We start from the raw sequence: 15,690 nt of genomic DNA, 5'->3' as shown, positions 1-15,690 counted from the left end.
ACCAACCTAGAAATAATTGTTCATGACAGAACAATTAATTAGTGGAATGGCTTGATTTCAGAAGTTTTGTGTGCTCTATAACTGGAGATTTTTAAGAAGAGATTGGACAGTCATTTGTCTGAAGTGGTATAGGGTTTCCTACTTGAGCATTGGCTTTCCTACTTGAGCATTAGACTAGAAGACCTCCAAGGTCCCTTCCAACTCTGTAATTCTGTTATTTCATAAACACATTATGGTTTCTTTCACTTACTCAGTTAAGTGGTGAGAAGGAATGACTTGTCTTTCATTCTGTAGTGCTTTTTCCAACAGGCTGCAGCATCTCTGGTTGTTTATGTAACAATAACAGTATGGCAGAGTTGGAAGGGAATACTTCTCTGCCAGAAGTATTGAAAGTCACAGTTCTTCTTCTTCTCTTTCTTCTTCCTTCCTCAGAATCTCATATTAGTCAAATAAGTTGTGACTTACAAGAATTTTTAGGGACTCTCCTTAAAATTCCTATTTTCCTTCTGTAGTTATTCACTTAGTGAGCTTATTGTCTGGGACAAGGTTACTTTATATTCCTCTTACAAACACTGTTTACTCAGCAAGAAGAAATCATCCCATCAGTACATCAGATGGTTGAAGAAGAAAAAATGGTATTTGAAGTTCTAAACTCTTGCTTAGACTGACAGCATAAAAGTGAAGAATTATCGACTATTGATATGGTAAAAACATATTCTTATGAAGAAAAATATCAAGTTATAGGTTTATGTTATTTATGTTATCATTTCAAAAATTACAGTAATTTATTTAATTGTTTAAAAAGTAAAACAACATTAGAATGATTTTAAAGTTTTCACCACTAGTTTTTCTTAATTTTATGGTGCAATAGTAAATATAAGCTTACCTGTACCATGTAAACTTTTTTTTCCCTACATAATGCTTTTTTAAAATAAAAGACTTGAGAAATTAATCTGGAACAGTCAGAATTATACCAAAAACCGTAATAATCTTACATTTCTGTTGAGTTGTAAACATCAAGATCATAGAACCACATTGTTCACATTCAGGCTATGACCTTGCAGATTTATACTAAGATTTATCTCCATTATGTCTCAAACTGTGTCAACAGCTCTTGCCAACCTAGCAATTTGAAAGCATGCAAATGCAAGTAGATAAATAGGTACCACTTCAAGTGGGAAGGTAACAGTGTTCTGTGTGCCTTCAGCATATAAGTCAGGGGTAGGCAACCTTGGTTCTTTTATGACTCGTGGACTTCAACTCCAGAGAAAGCTTTATCTTTTTTCTTTTAATCTGCATATGGAATCATACTTTTAAGGATATAAGGATTTATATCCCATTGGTCTTCTGTTCAGAACACTTTATTAACATAATAAAGTGATTTAGGGAAAAAGAAAGAACTATATGGTGAGTACCGCAGATGTGTGTTAAAAGTATCTACTGATTAGAAGAAAAAAAATCTGTGTTAACGAGTTTTCTGTTTCCACAGTGACCAACCAGATGTCTTTCAGAAAGCCATAGACAGAATAACTTTCCATTCCCTCAACAATTGCTAGAAGTGATTTCATCCTGTGTATATAACAATGTGGTATTTCCCTTGAACTGACTAATCTGAACATTTTGGGGTGATTCATCAGTCTCCAGAAGTTCCAGATGCGTGTTGTTCCAGCACAATCTGGCCCTAAAATGGGGAATAGATGGGCAGTTTTCCTTAGGCCTGCAAAATGATTTTTAGACTAAGGCGATCTTATGAATAGTGGACACTAATGGGCTTTCTTCCTTGAATTTCTCTAATTCCCTTTTATATGTGGTCTAAATTGGTGCTGAAACTTTTTAGATAAAATCTGAAAGAGAAACTGGCGTTGTCAAAGTTAGACTCCAGTTATGGACAGAACATCTTGTAACATGGATTTTTTTTCCCTTTTTCATTTCTCAAATAATTGTGATGCTGACAAGAGAGGAGTCAAAGGCTTAATTTTTTGAACACAACAATCTTGAGTCGGTTGCATTCAATCTGACAAGGCAGTACAATTTCTTTTTTTTTTCCCCAAGTGCATTATACTTTATTTCCTGCCAAGACAGGAAGGCAATGCTACTAAAGGTACTGACTATGAAATTACATGTATGAGCATATCTTAAAAGTGGGAATAAAACTCTCAATGAAGCAGAATAATTTGATAGTGACTCTCCATGCTTGGAAACGGCAAGATGCAATTTTACACTGCTTCGAGTAGAAGTGTCGTTTGAGCTGTCATGCAGAAATAGTTTTTTCTCCTTGAAAATGGGGTTTTCCTTTCATCATTCAGGAATGTGCGGCTGTCGCTCTTCATTGCCATCAATACAGGGAACCGTGATTGTTCTTGGAGCAGGCGATACTGCCTTTGATTGTGCAACATCAGCTTTGCGCTGCGGAGCTCGACGTGTTTTTGTGGTCTTCAGGAAAGGATTTACTAATATACGGGCTGTCCCGGAAGAGGTAAATTTCACAACATTGCAGTGAGGGACATATTAATAAAAATACTTGAAAGTACAACGTGCTGATTTATTATTATTTTGCTTAGGCCCAAACTACATATTGCGCATGGTCTGTGCAACATCTCCACAATTTTAGAAATAGAAAGAAACCAAGCAAACAGGCTAAATAACAGCTTTTGCAAAGAAAGGCCGTATCACACAGCAGAATGAGGGCTGCCCTACAAGCAAAGCACCATCAGTGCTTATTCCCTGTCCTGATCGTTCTTTCAGGCCACTGTGTAGAAATAAAAAGAAGTAATACTGTTGAAAGGAGTGGGAACAATCCAGTCCTAAAGCTCTGGAACATACCTCACTTCATCTTTTCTTCCTGTAGCCCTAGTAAACCCAATACAGAAAGTGTTGGTCCTGTTGATTCTTTCACAGGCATGAACGCAATAACTTATACCATTTGTCATTGTGTATAAAAACTTCATATCAAAATCATATCTTGAATACATAGAATAAACTGCCTGCCCACATAAACACAGAGCTTAATATTGAAATTGACTAGTCCTTCAGCATACTTTTCTTATCCTGTAATGATGGACTATCCTTGTAAGGTTGTTCAGACTGTTTGGTCAGTGTGACCTTTCACAGATGTTGATCTGATCAATACTACAATAATTTAATGTGTGGACGTAAGCATATTTGTAACTCAGCTTCCTTGTTTTTTCTTTCCAAAACGTCTTAGCTTTAGAAGCTTACTAAAGTGCATAAGAATGCACTTTAGGGGGAAAAATTATGAATGAAGAAGGTGATACTGATCAAACCAGAATCATCCATCATGATAATGACAGTATGTTCTAGAGTTAATTCACCCTACTACCTATCAGAATTGAAGCACTCTTTAAATGTAGAGGAATTACACTGCAACAGATATGATGAAAGTGCCCAGTTTCATGAACACATCCAAGTTTAGCAATCCTGTAAGTTAAGGCTCATCAATCAAATCTGTGGCTTTAGACAATCCTGATAGACCTCAACATATGACCACAATTGAGCCCAAAATTTCTGTTGTTGTCAGACAGTTATTAAGTGAATTTTGCCCAATTTTAGGTCCTTTTTAGCTACAGTTGTTAAGTGAATCACTGCAGTTGTTAAGTTAGTAACATGCTTGTTAAGTGAATCTGGCTTCCCCATTGACTTTGTTTGTCAGAAGGTCACAAAAGGTGATCACATGATCCCAGGACACTGTAACGGTCATAAATACATGCCAGCTGCCAAACATCCAAATTCTGATCACATGATTGTGGGAATACTGCCACAGTCATAAGTGTGAAAAATGGTCATAAGTCACTTTTTTCAGTGCTGTTGTAACTTCGAACAGTCAGTAAATGAACTGTTGTAAGTTGATGACTACCTTGATATATATTATTGATTTTTATTTATTTGTCAAATTATATCCTACCTTCCCTCCAGCAGTTCAAGGTAGTGTATATCACATTGTCTTTTCTGATTTCACCTATTCCACACGTAATTTTGGAAGATAGTTGGACTGAAGAATAATTCAAAGTCACTGACATAATACACAATAACATGTACTGAAGATCAACCAGAAATTATAGATCTGTGTGTAAAATAATAGATCTTTAGAAATTAAAATAGTGAATCTAGGAGTAAAATGCAAATATTTCAAACTATAACTTAATTTGGAATTAAATTTGTAGTTCCTGTAAACATCTATACATACTGAGCTGCTGATTGGCAGTTTATAATCATTTGCCTTATCATGAAAGCATTTTAGTTTCAGTTTTAATTATTGCAATATGATCAAATGTCTTTGCTGTAATTTATATGCTACATACCATGAAGTACTGCATAATTTACATTAATGAGACACTGAATATGCCCCAGCTAGAAAATATATGGGGGAATAGCCCACTCCCTTCAGTAATAGATACACAAGGGAGAGAGAGGTAACTTAAAGAAAGAAATAAGATTTCAAGATACACAGTTCATATTTTGAAGTGTTTGTCATAGTATTAAAATTTAGGGAAAGATGATTTTGAACAAGTATAATAAATACATTAATTAATTCAGTACCACTCTAATTACATCCCACTAGTCTTTGTCTGTATAAATTTCCTATCACAGGAGAATAAATATTGTTTGGAAATGACAAACTTTTCGCCTAAAATATTAACTAACTTTAATTCTCTCCCTTCCTCCTCCCTCCCTCCCCCCCCTCTCTATCTATCTATCTATCTATCTATCTATCTATCTATCTATCTATCTATCTGTATATATGTCTCAAACAGTCCTCTAAAAACAGTTCACTCAGCAAAATCAAATAATTCCAAATATGAAATATGACTGAACACAACTTTTGTGCATGTCATGGACAAAACCATTAGAGCGTGACACCTTTAACTATGAGTATCCTAATTGCTATTGTGATTATATACCACCCTTTCTATTAGCACAGTTATAATTTCCACATCATAAGTGAAAAGAAACACAATGAAGCACAATCTTTTTTTTTCTATGAATAGATTTTAAGTTCCATATCTAATTTGTCATCATCTTTTTTTGTTGCATGCCCATTTTTTTCCCTGAAAACTTTTCTATGCTGTGGTAACACTGAAATAATTAGCAACTTGTATGTTTGCAACAAAATGCTTTCCCGGTTGCCAGGCCTTTCACAGCACGCCAGATGAGAAAACATTATGGAAGAAAAATAATTGGTTGCTTAGAGAGATGGAGGAAAGGAGGGGACTGACTTTGTTTCTTTATCTTATCTGTGTTGCTTGGCAGGGATCACCATCCTTCCTATTCCCTTTTCTTCTTCATTCATATGGAGAGCAGAGAGCTGGCCAGGCAGTTGCTGGAAGTAACTGGTAGGAAAATGCCAACAGCCTTTAGTTTGTCCCTATTAAGTGTTTATAATCCCAGCTGACCAAAATAACATTACTGCCTTAAGCAGAGATGAAGATTGTCTTCCCTCCATACATCGCATGATGGAACCATGACTGAACCCTGTGCTTCCCAAATTACCCAGAATTTGGTAAAAGTGATTTTTCTTTGGATAATGACATACAAACCATTATCCAATCGCAACAGGGACATTTAAATTGACTCAAAGGGTTCTACCTATGATAAGCGCTTTGGGTAAGGAAGGAAAAAGTACTAGTTTAATCAGTCTTTTTTATTTATTAAATTTATATAGCCCACCTTTCTCATTACCATGACTTTGGGCAACTTACAAATACAAAAACACTCAGAAAAATAGAATCACAAAAACCATTCAAAACAATTTTGTTGTTGTTAATTGCAAAGTCGTGTCCGACCCATCGCGACCCCATGGACAATGTTCCTCCAGGTCTTCCTGTCCACTACCATCTTCTGGAGTCCATTTAAGTTCATACCTACTGCTTCAGTGACTCCATCCAGCCATCTCATTCTCTGTCGTCCCATTCTTCTATTGCCCTCAATCTTTCCCAGCATTAGGCCCTTCTCCAGTGAGTCCTTCCTTCTCATTAAGTGGCCAAAGTATTTGAATTTCAACTTCAGGATCTGGCCTTCTAAAGAGCAGTCGGGGTTGATCTCTTCTAGGACTGACCGGTTTGAACCCTTGCAGTCCAAGGGACTCGCAGGAGTCTTCTCCAGCACCATAGTTCAAAGGCCTCAATTCTTTGGCGCTCAGCCTTTCTTATGGTCCAACTTTCACAGCCATACATTGCAACTGGGAAAACCATGGCCTGGACTATACACACTTTTGTTGGCAGGGTGATGTCTCTACTTTTTAGTATGCTGTCTAGATTTGCCAAAGCGTCTTTTAATTTCTTGCTGCAGTCCCCATCTGAGGTGATCTTTGAGCCCAGAAAAATAAAATCTGTCACTAATTCAAAACAATACAACTATTAAAAATCATAAACCCATAATCTGTGGGACAGCACCATTCATTTTCCTGATAGGCTCTCCACAAATCTAACTGTATCCCTAGGCCAAAGGACAAAGCCATATTTTGAGGCTCTCCTGGAAGATCTGGGCTAATCCCATGTTAGGGAAATTATGTATTTTTTTCCTTTAATCTTACTCTAGTTTACACTCCTAATAGGTCTGGTGGTCTGCCATTCAAGTATTAGCCAAGGTTCTGGCTTTGCCTAATATTTGTGAGATCAGTCACAGTTGGCTACATAGTGCCATCAGATATGAATTACTATTTTATTACTTCAGGTGTTCTTGCTTTGTTTTGTTTTTTGCTGTATGTAAAATTGCTCTGTGGCTATAAAAGGCTGTGTGCTTGTGGATTTTTTCCCCTCCCCCTCTCATGCAGCTATCAGAATGTTCACGCTTTCAAGTTTAGGATCTGGTCTTTTGTGATCTCACCTTTCTGAAGCTATTTCAAATTGTGGCCTCATCTATCACATATTCTCCTGATTTAACACTAAATTGTGCATTGCTGTTAAGCTGGCAAAAAAAGATATGCCTCCTTGAAGATTTCCCTTAAGTAGAAAAATTATCTCAATTGTGTTCATTCCTTGAGGGGAATGATAGCTAACTGCTTCTAGAGATGCTATACGGAAAGATACTGAAATTCAAGACAATGCATAGCTCTCTGTGCCCTGTATCCAAAGAAATTAATCAAATTTGCCCTGGTGTTGTCCTTTCTTGCAAAAGTGGTTCTATGTAGAGTTTGAATATTAGTTTGTACTTCAGGTGGCACCTTTACATGCCTGTTTCTTTCTGTCTTCTCTATTGCTAAGTTCTCAAAGAAATCCAACAGAAGTTGGACATTACAAATTAAATTTCACTGCTTTTGTTTGCAGCCACTTCTATTTTTATGACATCGCTATTAATAATAGAATCACACAGTTGGAAGGATCTTCAGGCCACTTGATCCACTAGAATACCGGATGTCTGACAAATGGTCATCCAGCCTTTGTTTGAAGAACTGTAATGACACCTATGAATATACAATATATTTAAAGTGAGAGATCTACAAAAAGACAGTGATGAGCAAAAGCTTTATTTATTTTATTTGTATCCCACCTTTATTATTTTTACAGATGCCTCAAGGCACCAAACATAATCACCATACCTTCCTCCTCTTATTTTCCCCGCAACAATAACCTTGTGAGCTGGGTTGGGCCGAGAAAGAGTGACTGGCCCAAAGTCACTCAGCTGGCTTTCATGGCTAAAACAGGACTTGAACTCATGGTCTCCTGTTTTCTAGCCTGGTGACTTAGCCACTAGTCCAAACTGGCTGTCTCACTGATTAAGCAAGGGGTTCGGTGAGAGAATATGATTCATTATTTAAGATAATTTAAATAGTGTTTTAAATAATAGTTTTCTGAAGAAATAGCTCATTCTGCCTAAACTGGGAACTGTCCCTTGAAGTTTCAGTTCAGTTACTTACATATATGTTGAAATACCAAGTTGGTCTGAAAATATAGTATTCTATAGTTGAGAAAAACCTGAACATGGATCATGTCAATTTCCCATTCTCAACAATAGCAACAAAAACCCTGAGTTTAATTTCTTTAAATACACTTCTTTAGGGAGAATTAAAGAAAGTATAGCTATTTGAAATAGGAATTGGTAAAATTGTAACTATTTGTCATAGAGCAGTGGTGGCGAACCTATGGCACGGGTGCCAGAGGCAGCACTCGGAGCCCTCTCTGTGGGCACATGTGCCGTTGCCCCAGCCTCACCCTCCCTGCGGCCCCCTCCTCACCAGCAGTCCCCCTGCTTGGTCCACACAGAGCAGCACAGCCAAGGACATGGCAGCCAGGCAGCGTAGACATGACAATTGATGCTGTGGGGCGTGGGCAGAGGGCGTGACCGCCATAGTGCTGCTGGGCTGCCTAGGTGATCTGTGGCGGGCCCTGGAGGCGGTGAGTGGCCCTGTGGGCAGGCGGGATGGCGGATGGGGTGGGGCAGGGGGTGGAGCAGGGGTGGGGCCAGTTTTTGGGCACTCAGTCTCTAAAAGGTTTGCCATCAGTGTCATAGAGGCTAAACTCCCTTTTTTACAACCCTGTAATCCCTTAATTTGGGGTTGAGACAGGGTGACTGGATGTAGCTGAGTGCTTACTGGCTGGATGCCCTTCCTAATGCCTAATCTTAGAGTTCACAACAGATATTTTTTTCTTTGCCTCCTAAGAGAGAAACATCTGCCACTATCTAGGATTGAACTTTCAACTTTAGCAAAAGTAGTTTGAAGTTAACTTTCAAATACAAAGTGAAAAATGAATAAAATGCTTCTGTCCATTTTTTTTTCATTAAAAGCCTTCCCATTTTTCATTGAAATCATTTGTAAATTTTGAGATTTGGGCACCTCAGCCAGTATTTCGTAATGAAATTTAATGTAATTGATTTTTCTAGCATTGATTGGATAGTTTTCTTTTAATTCATTCTTTTTTAGTAATGAAGAGTAAGGTAAATATTTTTCATAAAATCAAACTAATTTTCGCTTGTGGTTTAAAATGCAAAAGTCTTTTAACAGATGTTGATAACTAAAAAAAAACCCCACTCATCCGTAAAACTGGTTGGCACATATTATTTGAGCTAGTTTTCATTTAATCAAAATATAACATTATTAATGTATTGGAATTATAGAAAAAATTGCAAGGAAACATTATAAGACCAACAATTATATATTAAACAGTTTCTATAAATTTTACATAATTTTATTTTTGTTTTCCAGATGGAGCTTGCAAAGGAAGAAAAGTGTGAATTTCTACCTTTTCTTTCTCCTCAGAAAGTTGTAATAAAAGGAGGGAAAATTGTTGCTATGGAATTTCTCCGGAGTGAGCAAGATGAGGATGGAAATTGGAATGAAGACAAGGAGCAAACTGTCCGTCTGAGAGCAGATATAGTGATTAGTGCCTTCGGTTCAACCTTAAATGATGCTAAAGGTATTTGTCAGTCACAAGGTTTATGAATCAGCCACAGTCAAGCATGTAACATTCCAGAGGGAAAGTTAAATTTATAAGTAGTCCTCAACTTACAATTGGTAGCTTAGTGACCATTTGAACTTATGATGGATCTCCACAATGCTACTTATGAACCATTTTCAAAGTTACAATTGCTGCTTCCTCCCACAGTCACATGATTACATTTTGGACATCTGGCAACTAGTTTACCTTTATGACCGGTTGCAGTATCCCACAATCACATGACCACAATTTGCAGTACTTTTTGCCGGTTTCCGGGTTTATTTCCATCAAAAAAAAAATCCCCATAAAGGAAAATGGATTTGCTTAACAACCGCAGTGTTTGCTTAATGACCACCACAAAAAATGTCAAAAAATTGGGTCTGGTTCTGTAATGGCTCAATTTACAACCGCAAGACTTATGACTATAATTTTGGGCTCAGTTATAGTCACGAGTTGAGAATTACCCATGTACCTTTTTTTCCCTCATTGCTTAAAAGGCATTTAATTAGAGGGATTGTCCTCTGATGTGTATTTCATTTATTAAAGCCAAATGTTGAAACATCTGAAATGAACACATTTCAAACAGCTAAAAATATATGTGTGAAAGACTATTACCTTTTTAAAATAGCCAATAGTTTTTATTACTTTATTCATGAATAGCATACTTGCTGTGTTACCCCCTTCAATAACCTTATATAGAAAACCAAGAAATCCCACTTATCTGAACCAACTTTGCTTCAAAGTGAGATGTAGCTATCACCAGTTTTTTTATTCATATAATTTTATTACATATGAATCCTGCCTTTTCTCTGGGAACTTGAGGTTAAATAATGTATCCTTTAATTTTACCCTCACCACAATAGTCCTACGATATAACAGTCTGAGAATCGTTCAGTGAACTCCTTACTCAAAGAGTGACTTGAATGTAGTATTCTTAAATAAAAACCAAGACCTCATTTATTATATTATACTGTACTCTCTGCCTGGATCTACTTGATTTGCAGTGGCTCAAAGCTGTGTACTGACATCACTGCAATAAGCTGCTTTTGTCAAAAATGGGCAGGCAACATATACCCTGCTTTTTTATAATAATGATGATGATGATGATGATGATGATGATGATGATGTTGGAAGGGACCTTGTAGGTCATCGAGTCCAACCCCCTGCTTAGGCAGGAAACCCTACACCATTTTGGACAAATGGATGTCCAGTCTCTTCTTAAAAACTTCCAGTGTTGGAGCATTCACCGCTTCTGGAGGCAGATTGTTCCATTGGTTAATTGTTCTAACTGTCAGGAAGTTTCTCCTTAGTTCCAGGTTGCTTCTCTCCTTGATCAGTTTCTATCTGTTGCTTCTTGTCCTGCCTTCAGGCTCCTTGGAGAATAGCTTGACTCTCTATTCTTTGTGGCAGCCCCTGAGATATTGGAACACTGCTATCATGTCCCCCCTTGTCCTTCTCTTTGTTAAACTAGACATACCCAATTCTAGCAACCGTTCCTCATATGTTTTAGCCTCCAGTCCCCTAATCATCTTTGTTGCTCTTCTCTGTACTTTTTCTAGAGTCTCAACATCTTTTTTACATCGTGGTGACCAAAACTGGATGCAGTATTCCAAGTGTGGCCTTACCAAGGCATTGTAAAGTGGTATTAATACTTCACGTGATCTTGATTCTATCCCTCTGTTAACTTCTAATTCCCATCAGTCAGTTAATGATGAGAAATGATGGGAATTGCATGCCAAGCGCACCTGGACACATCTCTCTGTCAACAAAGAGGACAATAAGCGTGAATCCCACACACAAGAGGAAATGCTTTTGGAGACCTAAATAGTATACTCATCTGTAATCATTTTTCCTGTGCTCTTTCAGAATAAATAAAAAAAATAAACCAAATGGATTTTTCATTTGGTTTATTTTTCTTTTATCAAGAAATGAATGCGCAGTTCTAATGCTGAAAATGATGGATCTTTAGAGCGATGAAATATGGCTCTTTTTCCTTCCCTTTTCTTTTTACATTTTGCTTCCCAATGCCCTAAAACTTTGTTTCAAGGAAGATTTATTTGAGGTTGATGTCTGAAACGATTCAAGCATTTGAACCTTAATAGAAGTTTTGACCGCTGACGTTTAATTAGGTCTTATAAAAGCATATTTGAAAAGCTTGACTACTCCTTAGAAAGTTCACCATATTACTTTGCTAGTATCTATGCTCTCATCCAGCAGTAATGCAATATCAATCAGTTTGGTAGTCTTCCTCTGTTTATCCTCTTTTATTGTAGCCTAGGGGTGAACACAGCAACTAATGCTGAATCCAGCAACATGATTAAATCTCAGTTTTCATTAAAAAAAAAAAACGTTCTGAGATTGTTGCAGAGGATCAAATTGATGCTGTGGCTTACCATAATCAATAGATTTATTTTTTTTTACTGGAACCTAGCAAGCCATTTTAGGGTATTGGGAGGGGCAATGTAGACTTTTGGGTCTGAGATATATTATGACTTTATGGATGGCCTCTATGCACAGCCCACCAGAAAATACAGTTCTCTGCCATATATCAGTTTTCTAGCATATCATTCGGTACCATGTTATTTGGTATGCTAATATACCTTGTTGTGGCAATAAAACATGCAGTTTTCATGGTTGAAACAGATAGCATTTCTGATGGTAATAGCAAGGTAGGAGACAAATTTTAATCAAAGTTTAAATATTAGGCTAACACAAGATAACCTAATTTAAAGAAGGTATATTATAATTCTTCTGTACTATATAATAACCATGGATATTGTGTGAATGTAGGACATCCCCCATTGATCTAGAATATCCTAAGGAAGACTTCCCTTTTGAACTAGTGATTCCGGGAATAGTTGCCTGTCTTACTGTACTGGGTTTCTTTTCACAATGGTCTAATCAATCACAACAGAAAACATAGTGATTGTAAATAATAAATATATATTTATCAGTAGCTTTAAAAATGCATAATGTAAAGTAGCTTTAAAAAGGTGAAACAAATGAAATATTCACAATACAAATAGCTTGTTACTTTGGTCAACATAGAGTATATTTCTGAATTAATTTCTGAATTGATTTCTGAATTCATTTTCTTCTTTCCTCTCCATTTCAATTTTCTCTGATTGCCATGAGGACTGTATTAGCTACTAAAATGCCATTCATTGCATTAGTAATAGTTATTTATAACTGTTATACTATTATAACTTAATATAACTTTATACTATTAAAACTGTTGCTCCCATAACCTTTAACTGGTTGAAATGGTGCATCAAAGGGCAACCTGTGAACCAAGGTATCAAGGTACCTCAAATAGGCTAACTTCCAGAATGCGTCCAAAATCCAGGGCCCATGACTCCCAAGGAAATGAAATTTGGGAATGCTTTGGCTGCTTCGGTGCTGTTGGCCTGCTGCTGCTTCAGATCTGCCATGCTTCTGATGGAACATTTTGAGTGTTCCATGACAGTTTCCCAGCCACTCTCATAATCCCTTGATCCTTTGAAGTTGGAAGTTGTTCCAGGTCCCACTATTTCCCCCCCAGTCTTGATTATTCTGTTTCTCTGTTTAGATAAGGAATTGGATTGTCTAGTAACATATAGAGGAAGTCTCCTCTATTGAGCTACTGGTCTACCTGTTTTGTTCAGGGTTATATACATCAATTTGTAGGATGCCTCTGAAATTGACTTGAAAGCCTTGTGGACATTCTCAAAAAATTGCCGATATAATGTATAATTAAACACAAAATCAGTGCTTCAAAAATTAGCAGGGTTGAATCCAGCAGAAGTTTTTTATCTCCTCTGTTGCTATTGCAGGGCAGAGAATACCAGGATCATACATAAACACATGATTAACTTATTGCTTCTATGTTCCTGTTTCTTTTTTAAAAAATCATATAATTATTATATATTTATGTAATATATGTAATTGTTTAATTTAATTTAATTGAGTGGTATGGTAACCTAATGGTGAAAACGCTCGCCTCCCAACTAGAAGGTTGAACATTCAAGTGGCAGGTGTTTCACCCTTAGGACGCAATGGAAAAACATCTGTGAACTCCACATAGGCATCAGGAACGGCATCTGGCCAGTAAATGCTCAGCTCCAGCCAATATCCTCAACTCTACCCAGAATTAAGGGACTACAGGGTCGTAAAAAGAAAAAAAATGTAATATATTTAATATTAGGAATATTTAGAATTTCAGTCCAAACCAAAGTTATCCTAAATATTATGCGTTTCTTCACTTTTCTTCCTTTAAAATAACATGAATAGGAAGCAGGATGATACAGAAAACATGTATTATATGTAATATCTTTTATGATAAACTCCCATTAGAAATGACAGAATGTGCATAATTTTAAAGGATGATGGAACTGAAAGGACTTACTTAAAATGACTATTTTCTAAAACCTGCATTACATTGGTGAGAATTATGTTAGACAGTTGCTTTGAAGCACAATGTGATCATTCTGTAATTATTTTTCCTGTTCCAAATAGCTGTAGAAGAATAGGGTTTTCTCTCTTGTGAATAGCTATGCTCAGAGTTCCGGCTTATCATTATTTGCCAGGTTTTACTAGGAGTTGATACCACATATGCTCCTGCTAAGAAACCATTGATAAATCTTAAGTTTGTACCAGACCTGAGGCAGAATAATGTATTTTATTTCCACTTTACTTATGATAAAGAACAAATAGAGAAAAATCTATCTTCTGCACTGTATTTGGGATACAGAACTGTTTAGTGTTTTGTAAGGGGCCACATCATGCCTAAATAAGGAAACCAATATAAATAACCTGGACTTCATTTAGATGAGAAGGACCCTAATGATTGCAATATCATTTGAGTAGAAAAATGATACGTTATTCTGCTAATTAAGCTATCATAAAGCAACAAAGGTCAACCCTATTTCCATATTACAGTCCTGTAGTTGATAATGTAAAAATCAAATAAAGGGTAAGTGTTCTTTTTTTGTATTATTTTGTAGGAAGAATGATAAATGTAGTGTAGTTCCAGCAGTATGAATATTGCTGGGAGGGGATTTAAGTTTTTGTTCCCAGTGGCAGATCGTGGCAGAGCAATAAATAGAAAAAAAAATCCAGCTACCATTTCTCTTTTTGCAAGAAAAAAATGTATTTAAACCAAAACAGAAGTGAAGGTTCATCTTACAGTCAGAATTGTGTTCTTTTCAGGAAAATATCCTGTCCTTTAGGGGAAGTATTTAAAAAAAACCTATGTAGGTAATTCACAATGATATGCTTAGGAATAGGGAAAAAAACAGTTATATTGAATGCTGGAAGTTACGTTGACATTAATGAACAGATGGTGAGCAATCCACTCCTCTCTAATAAACAGGTGATGAGGTAGCCTGCTCTCAATTGCAGATTTTTTTTTGCTCTAGCCTCCAGAGACCTTAAACATTAGTTCCTGTTCACCGAATGCTAAGTAATCACGAGGACCACTCCTTTCTGAATAATTACCTTTGAATAGATCCCTTGTAATTAAGTATTGCTTTCTTCTTCTTTCTCCTCCTCCTCCTGCTCTTCTTCTTCTTCTTCTTCTTCTTCTTCTTCTTCTTCTTCTTCTTCTTCTTCTTCTTCTTCTTCTTCTTCTTCTTCTTCTTCTTCTTCTTTCTTCTCTTCTTCTTCTTCTTCTTCTTCTTCTACTCTTCCTCCTCCTTCTTCCTCTCTTCTTCTTCTCTCTTCTTCTCTCTCTTCTTCTCTTCTTCTTCTTCTTCCTCCTCTCCTCCTCCTCTTCCCTCCTCCTCCTCTTCTTCTTCTTCTTCTTCTTCTTCTTCTTCTTCTTCTTCTTCTTCTTCTTCTTCTTCTTCTTCTTCTTCTTCTTCTTCTTCTTCTTCTCCTCCTCCTCCTCCTCCTCCATCATTTATAAATCTGAAGTTGTTTGCATTGACAATTAAAATACTGTCGGTACATTAAAACAATATAAACATAAAAGTTTAATTCTAAATTTGAAAGAAAGAAGGAAAATACCAGCAAAACAAACCTATTCATACAGAGAAAGTGGGTTTACACATGTTATTGTCTCAATGGTTTTGGGATGGCTTTCCCAGGATTTTCTCCATGGCTTTGTACAGTGTTACATGGGATTTGAACAATACAGTATTTTGCAGCACTCTGTATCAGAGTTCCACAATGCCAAGGCACAGTCAGAAACCACTGCCTAGACAGAAGCATTGTATTCTGTTGGTTTGTCTCCACCACCAGCAGCACAACTGATCTCACAGAAATAGTCCCAGAAATTACTATGATGGATGATACCGGAAGCTTGCCAGTCAAACACGAA

The 15,690-nt window shown here is 36.7% G+C and overlaps 1 protein-coding gene across 4 annotated transcripts in view; it reads left to right on the top strand.

Annotated features, from left to right (window-relative positions):
- DPYD (dihydropyrimidine dehydrogenase) overlaps positions 1 to 15,690 on the top strand; it is a 567,113-nt gene that overhangs the window by 282,604 nt on the left and 268,819 nt on the right. For 3 of the 4 annotated variants that reach the window (XM_039339803.1, XM_039339804.1, XM_039339802.1), the window contains 2 exons: positions 2,307 to 2,476; positions 9,161 to 9,371. In XM_039339803.1, coding sequence (XP_039195737.1) covers positions 2,307 to 2,476; positions 9,161 to 9,371 — 381 coding nt within the window. The remainder of the gene's footprint in view (positions 1 to 2,306; positions 2,477 to 9,160; positions 9,372 to 15,690) is intronic. The other variant, XM_039339800.1, reaches the window with a different exon arrangement.

This window comes from Crotalus tigris, unplaced genomic scaffold (genome assembly GCF_016545835.1).
Source record: "Crotalus tigris isolate CLP2741 ecotype Arizona unplaced genomic scaffold, ASM1654583v1 scf7180000017739.2905288, whole genome shotgun sequence".
NCBI classification, from domain to species: Eukaryota; Metazoa; Chordata; class Lepidosauria; order Squamata; family Viperidae; genus Crotalus; species Crotalus tigris.
The sequence above is the reverse complement of the archived record's forward strand: the minus strand, read 5'-3'. Positions and strand labels throughout refer to the sequence as shown.